General features: G+C 36.3%; 1 protein-coding gene across 4 annotated transcripts in view; it reads left to right on the top strand.

The window, feature by feature from the left end:
• The first annotated feature begins 5,821 nt into the window (after positions 1-5,821).
• Positions 5,822-8,175, top strand: part of LOC150102911 (DNA-directed RNA polymerase III subunit RPC5-like) — a 459,314-nt gene continuing 456,960 nt past the window's right edge. For all 4 annotated transcript variants that reach the window (XM_090397865.1, XM_090397866.1, XM_090397864.1 and 1 more), the window contains exon 1: positions 5,822-6,214. In XM_090397865.1, coding sequence (XP_090253991.1) covers positions 6,182-6,214 — 33 coding nt within the window. In that variant the 5' untranslated portion in view covers positions 5,822-6,181. The remainder of the gene's footprint in view (positions 6,215-8,175) is intronic.

Raw genomic sequence — 8,175 nt, 5'->3', positions numbered from 1 at the left:
ATTCTAATATTCCTGGGTTATAATGTTCGTTAGCTGAAACTGCTTTTATTAATTTCTCCTGGTCAAAATTAAAATTCCGAGCATCATTAATTTTTCCTTGTTTATTAGATGAAATTCCATATTTATCCCAACACAATTGCCTTTTGGTGTCCTGGCTGATCATACGAAACGTGTGTGCCGATTTTCCATATAACTTCAAGTCATCCGTTTACAGTAAATGGGAAACTTTAATATTATTATTAGAAATTTCATTTCCAAGTTTTGTTTTCATCATATACATGTTGAAAATTTATATATAACGGTGTTAGAGAAATGTTGAAGTATAATGGTGACAAGGAATCATCTTTGAATTTCCCGTGTATAATGCTAATATTTCCGAATGTTCATTATTGACTGTTAGTTGTTTTCCATGAATTAATAGCAGTAGAATAAAAGGAACATATGTTCAGAATATTTTTGATGATTATAGGATCCAGGAACGTGGCAAGGAGTCGGACGCTTTCTTGTAGTCTGTGTGATGTTTAATTTCGTTTTTCTTCTTTTTCAATTTCTGAAGATCATTTTACCATTAAGGATCTGGTCTCTTGTTCCTGGAACTTTTTTTTTTTAATTGCCGTCTTGTTCAATCGGATAAATCTGATCATCTGATAAGTAGGTGTGTATGCAATTTGCTATGATTTCATAAGCAGAGTTGGCAGACATGTTATTGAGCGATAGTTAATTTGGTCCGCACTCTTATTCTTATCTTCAATCAGGAGAAATGCACGCCGAGATATCATGTCATTGACTGAGCCTAACTTCAGCAAATAATTAAATTGTTCTGCCACCGAACTGTGTAGACTAATTAGATCCTTTAATCAAAATCTATATAATTCGACTTTGCCAGACACTTCCAGTTTTTTAACTTTCTAGCTTGTGAAATTGACCATTTATTAGGTAATTAACGACACTTTCCATTTCTGATTCGATATCCTTAATCAATGAAGCAATTTTACTATGTTCAATGGGATTGTACATTCCAAAATTTTACCGCGTCTTCTTTTTTTGGCGATTGATTATTTGCATTTACCACCAGGTATTTCTTCAATACAAATTGAACATTTTGTATATTTTGGTTATTTCTTATCTTGTAATTCTTTGTTCTTCTTTTTCATCCGGCAGTTTGAGACCCCTATGTTCAAATCTTTGCACATATTATTATTATTATTATTATTATTCTTGACACCTCCAAGGAGTCCGAAGTCTAATCGCGGGAGGACACCTATTGTACAATCCTCCGTCTCCACCACTAACCGAACCTCTACTACCAATCATCTACATCAGCGGCATCTACTGTCCAACACCACCACCACAACTAGTTTTTTTTGTCTGTAAATCGCGTGTGTTCTGAAGGGCCGATTTGTCTACTTGGGGGATGAAAAACCGAGTTTCCGAGAAAAACCCTGCTACCTCCGTATGAGATCGGCTAACTCACCTTCGTTTGAAAAAGTCTATATAAAGATTCCTCTCGTCATGACGCGACTCGAACTTAGGCCTTTTCCAATTGACGGGCGCAACGTACTGTCGGTCTTCCAATTGCACATAGGGGACCTATGTGCAAAGATTTGAACCTCTCCTTGGAAGACTGCAGCCGAGTTATTTTTAATCTACCTCTTCATCGTCTTCGTCCAATGTTTACATTTCAGACTATTCGGTAATCTTTGAAAAGACTTTCTCTGGAGGTGTGCAAACCATCTTAATTGCTGTTTAAAATTTATAGCTATGATGTCTTCTCTATAGTTTAATTCGTGTTTGACGTATTCACTTGTTTTGTGTTCTGACCAGTGAGTATTATTTATTTTTCTTAAACATTTCATTTCAAACTCTCTGATTTTCTGTATTTCCTTCTGATTGATTGTCCAAATCTCGGCTCCGTACGTTGCTGTAGGTATAATAAGAGTTTTATAGAGTTTTAGTTTGAGGCTTTTTGAAATGCTGTTATTTTTCCATATTTTGTTTAATTTATTCCTATTAGATCATCCTTTGTTAAGTCTGTGTTTTACTGTTTCTGTGTTGTCGAGGTTCTGAGTAATAAGACTTCCAAGATATGTAAATAGTTCTTCTTCATCAAGAGTATGTGATTTTCTAAATTTATTGAAATTTTTATTTCACCTCTTACTAGTTTCATTATTTTATTTTTTTTAGTTGATTTTCATTCTAAAAGTTTCCAAGTTAGATAGGGTAAACGGCCCCGCCTACTCCCTATACGAGAACAACATAGGCGTTAGCTGATTTTTTTTTTTTTTTTTTTTTTTTAAGTTTCCAATTTTCATTTAAGATTTCCATTATACCGGAGTCACCACCCTTATCGGCGGGTAATACGTTCAAGACCCTATACATACACACCTAATTTATAAATTAAACAATGAAGTTTAATTTATAAATTAGGCAGAGTAAGAGACTAACAACAATAACTAATAATAAAACACAGCAAATATAACAACATACTGTAATAAAAGTTTTCCGAATGTGAATGGAATATTAACAGCATCAGCATACGTTTCTTTCTTTTTTTTTTCTATTCTTATTATTTATTTATTATTTTATAAAGTCCAAAACTTTCACCTTTTCACTTAAAAGGAAGCCCTTTTCGACTTCTCTTTGACATATCCGAATTGCCAGCGCTTTGGGCCATTATTAAGTAAAATAAGGGTTATATTACTTGAACAAGCACTGTGGATACGCGACAGTCGATCTGATAACCGGGAACTGCTCAGAATGGCGCGCAATTTAAAACTTATGAATTGTCTATTACTGAAAGAAAGAGACATGCGGCTTCATTTCGGTGATGTAAAATTATATCGGCAAAGAGGATATTAGACTAACATTATTTGAAAGACGAATGTTTGTAGAAACTATGAAAGTTCGTAAGTTGACCTGAGAGCGTACAAGGATATAATTCTCGGCATCCTCTAGTTACCTTAGCTACTCAAGTCAAGTAGTACAAGCTAAAACACCTCGGAAATGATGAGGTTTGTTTATCGTACTCTCTTAGGTTAACTTACGAAAGTTTCAGTCTCTACAAACATTCCGCTTTCAAATAATGTTGGATCTAATATCCACTTTGCCAATGTAATTATAAATTGTTTATTTCTGGAATTTTCCATATAATATATTCGGATCGGAGTTGACCGCGAAGAACGGGTGGGGGACTACGATATTTTCCAATTGCTCTTTAGATTCTACAAGAATAATATTGTCTGCGTGTTTCATGTGGTTGATTTTCGTGCCATTTATTTGTAGACCTGGTTTTTTAGCTATCGATTTGCATATTTCTTCGAGATTATTATTATTATTATTATTAACGGAGACCCCTAGGAAGTCAGAGACTTCCACAGGGATACCACATACTACACGCACCAAGCAATTACAAACTTAATTTCTTTAATCGCTTAATTCTAGTGTCTGCAGTCTAGTCTACAAGTTTTCAATCTGTCTTCATAATCAATATTCCACAATCCTGATATTTTTAAGACTCATTTGCACTCTCTCCACGGTATCAGACCAGCAGACCAGACTGGCGCATATTAGCTCAAGTGAGCCCTTATGAAGGCCTTGTAAAGAGGCACCTTCGAGATACTTGTAAAGTGGCAAAATTCGAACCCGCAAGGCTGCAGTTCGAATCCCGCCGTGGGCGTGGATTTTTGTAATTTTCTGTGAAAATACTAGCGGTGGTGGTTGGCAGTAGATGGCGTTGGTGAAGATGATGAGTTTCGCAGTAGTTGGTAAATTTCGCTGTGGTTGGTGGTGATGGGGAATTTTAGTATAGGTGGCCTTCCTGATCAGTATTTGGACTCATTGTATGTGTCACATAATAATAATACAGTATTGATTAATTAATTTATAAAAATCCGCTAACGCCATTTATTCTTCAAAGGAAGTAGCAGAGGCCATTTCAGCCTTATCCAACTTTTAGAGACCGATTTAACACTCAAATTCCACCTTAGCTACTCAGAGACAGCTCACCCAAAAATATCAGTGATTATTAACTGCATCCGGGGAACAGAGTACTGTAGTCACCTGCCGCCATATCGTGGTTCCAACTCCTACTCAATATATTATTTTCTGAAATAGTGTATTTTAGTTCTGTAATAGTGGATTTCTAATTAAGTAATTGAGTACAAATAAGAAATTAAAGACAATTGTAGTCCCGTTTGCATTAATGGCCCTAGGACGCACGAAGAAACTCTTAAGCTCTGTTCTAGTTGCCTATAAATGTAGGTTTCGTAAGCCTTTCTTCGTCGTCCGGCCTCAGTTTAGTACATGTCTGGTACAAACAAGTTTTTTTTTCCCCTCCCATTAATACGAGTTTTTCATCCCGTAAACTGAAGAAAATTGACCGTGTAACCCAAACTATTTTAGAAAATGATGTATCATGTTAGAGATAGGGACCACGAGAAGGTGGAAGCCATACTCTCCTCATTGGATGCAGTTTACTATCATTGATAATTAAGCAGTAATCTTCTCCCTCAGTCTCCAAAAATGTAGATCGGGTTAAAGAGCCTTGTCTAATTCGTATAAGGGAATAAAAGGCATTAACTGATTTGATTTAAATTTTAATCTCTGACAGGCGAATGTGGAAATCGACTGACCTTCTCTCTCCAAATGTTAAATAAGGTTGAAAGTGTCTCCCACTGGGGAATAAATGTCTTTAGCGATTTTTTTTCGGTTAACAATGGCACTTTTTTTTAAAATATCTAATTTCATTGTCATTTGCAATTGCGATTTTTCCAGTAAAATAGTAAATTTTAATCACTGAAAGTACTTATTAAATTTTTTTTCAGAAAAGCAGCACCCTCCCTTTCTCTATCTCTCCCCCCCCTCTTTCTCCATCGACAGTTAACATCCTGCTATTTGTTTAATATGTACATAAATGATACAGCAAATAATCTGAAAGGAAATATTCAGTTGTTTGCTGATGATGCGAAATTGCCGTGTATCATACTGATAATACTGTACTCCAGGAAATAGACAGAGCGAGAGATTTAGGTATGGTGGTAGACAGAGGGTCAATGTTTAGAGAACGGATTGCTAAGGTAGTCCATAAGATAACTTGGCTATTGAAGAACACATTAACAGGTAGAGAAAGGAAGTTGTTATTCCTTGTGATAAGCCTTGATAGGCTCACCTCTGGATTACTGAGCACAGTAATCCAGATGTGAGCCTAAATTACAATATATAAGCCTATCAAGGCTTATATATTGGAATGTTCCCTATGAGAATTCATTGAGGGTGTGTGGATTGCAGAAGTTTGTTGATAGGAGAAAAAGAGGTGATATGATAGAAACGTTCAAGTTGCTTAAAGGATTTTATAGGATAGACACAGAGGAAACGTTTCAGCACTTGGCTAGAGGGAACAGAACAAGGGAATATCCCTGAAAGTTCAATAAAGGTTTGGTTAGTAGGGGTGTCCCGTCTACTACTGCTAATAATAATAATCAGTAGCGGCATTAAGGTCTTTGCCGCCCACGTGCAATTTCTATTTAAACGTCCCTGTAACGATCCTGGCGTGTGTGCGGTGCATGCGGGTACCCCCTTCGTAGCGGCGCCCGCACGCTAGGATTACCCGCTTCCGTCGGCCCTGATAATAATAATAATAATAATTATTATTATTATTTTAACGGTGTCTCCATGGAGTCAAAACACTCATCGCGGGAGACCCGAAAAATAAATAATAATAATTTATTTTTAAATTATGGGTATTCTAGTTTACTACCACGGGATGGTGGCAGTTGTGTTCCGTCCTTTCTGTCTCGGTCTCTTTCTTTCTCCCCTTATAATCCTTGATTCATTGATAGATCGGGCTAGCATCATGAAGCATGATGTCTGGCTATCCTTCTATCTTCAAAAGTTGGGGTATATAGCGCCGCCCCATTCCATTTGAGCAATTAAAGGCTTTAGTGGATTTATTTACTAGTATTTATATTTATTTTTATTCAAATGTGTTTGATTTCCTGGATAACGAAATAAGTGATAACGAAAGATCTTTACTGATCCCCTATCGGTCAACACTGTGAATTATGAAAGTTCTTCTGACATAGTTGTCATTTTGCTGATTATGATGCTAAGTGGTTAATTTTCAAAATGTAATGAGTTAAGGTTTATGTCAGGAGTATATTGGTCATGACAAATCATGTAAATCATGACTGATGGATCTGAATCAGTTATTAAAGAGGTTTGTTTTCTTTGGGCTAAATAGATTGTGAATGTATCTTGACAATCAGTTCAAAATTTTTCTTTAAGCCTAGTATATACTAGTCTTTACACCTTATTAAGCGTTTGTAAATCTTATGGATGAACGCATATCAATATTCTAACGAAACTATAAATAGTTTGCGGAGACGTGAGATATTTATGTGCAGAAAATTTACCCAGCCCAGTAATTTCATTTGAGCAATAGTTACTCAGTCCATATAAGATAGTGAAATTCACTTAAGATTCAGAAAGTACTATGAATGATATATATTCAAATAGGTTCATTTGAAATTTACTGATTATGCTGCTACGTGGTTAATTATCGAAATGTAATGAGTTAAGGTTTTTGTCAATTTTATGTCACAAGTCAATTTTCAGATGGATTCATTTGAAAATTGACTTGTTTATATCCGTTCCCGTACAGTTCTTTTCATGCTTAGTGGTTTTTATTATTAAGAGAAGCATCCAGCCAGTCAGGGCCTCAACAAGGGAGGCCACATACTACATTCACCAGCTGTCGTACTTATTCATGAATTCGTTAACACTGCTTGCACTCACAACATCCAATGGCAATCCGTTCCAATCATGCACTACCCTATGAGAGAAAAATCTAGCCCTTACTACATTATTAGCAGCATTCATTCTCAGTTTCCAAGGATGCCCTCTTGTCCTTTATCCACCTCATAAAATTGGAAAATTCTATTAGCTGAAATCCTGTATGACCCTTTCAGAAGTTTGTAAGTCTCAGGCCTAATCCCCCAACCCCTCTTTCTCCTGTTTTCAACTTACAAATTCTCAATCTGTCTTCATAATCTGTATTCCACAATTGTGATATAATTTTTGACACTCTCCTTTGCACTCTCTCCACTGTATCAGAATCACAATGGAGACCAAACCTGTGCACAGCAGTTCAAGTGAGGTCTTAAATGGCCTTTTAAAGAGGCAAAATTACATCCTTATCTTTACATGTGAAAGTTCATTTCAGCATTGCAATTATCTTTTGAGTTGTATTTGCAATCTTTGCTACATGGCCCTGAACTTCAACTTGCCATCTACCAACACTCCAAGAACCCTAGCCTGATCAGTTTCTACTAGCATAATCCCATCAATATAATACGACATTGAATATCTAATCACGCCGAAGTGAATCACTTTACATTTACTGACATTGAACTGACATCCATTTCCCCATGCTTACAATTTTAGCCTATTCAAATCATTCTGCAGGTACCGTATATCAGCAGCATTCCTGGTTTCCCTACTTATCTTTGCATCATCAGAATATAGCTGTATGTTGCTTGTCAAATCTTTCCCAATATCATTAATGTACAGATTGAATAACAGTGGATTAAGCACTGATCCTTGTGGTATACCACTGGTTACCTTAAATCTTGCAGACTCGCCTCCCCTTCCTCCCATATACCACTTATTGATATCATCAGCCAGCCATCCTCTTATGCTGATATTCTACAACTCAAACCCATATTCTCCAATTTGTGCAGCAGTCTACCATGCTGTGTTCTGTCAAAAGCCTTTGCAAAATCCAAAAGTATCATGAAGTATCCATTCCCTTTGTCTAGTTCAATGGTAACATTGTTATAGAATGCGAGCAAGTTGCTAAAACATGACTTTCTCTTTAGTAAACCCCTGTTGGTCATTGCAAAGTAGAAATTCACTTTTCTGAATGTGAGCTGTAACCAATTTTTGCAAAATCTTCACCACCACTCCTGAGATACTAATTGGTCGATAGTTGGATACATCAGTCTTTGCATCACCCTTGTGTAATGGAATTACTATACATTCCTGCAGAATCTTCCCTGTTCTGAGACTCATTAAACAGTCTGTCAAAGGAATAGCCAGTTGAGTTAAACACTCTTTTAGCACACATGCAGATATCCCATCAGTTCCTATTGCTGAATTCTTATTCAGCTTATACAACAG

The sequence above is a fragment of the Typopeltis vanoorti genome, chromosome 9, assembly GCF_054136105.1.
Source record: "Typopeltis vanoorti isolate ZY-2024b chromosome 9, IOZ_Tvanoo_1.0, whole genome shotgun sequence".
Taxonomy (NCBI): Eukaryota; Metazoa; Arthropoda; class Arachnida; order Uropygi; family Thelyphonidae; genus Typopeltis; species Typopeltis vanoorti.
This window is presented reverse-complemented; position numbering and strand designations above follow the sequence as displayed.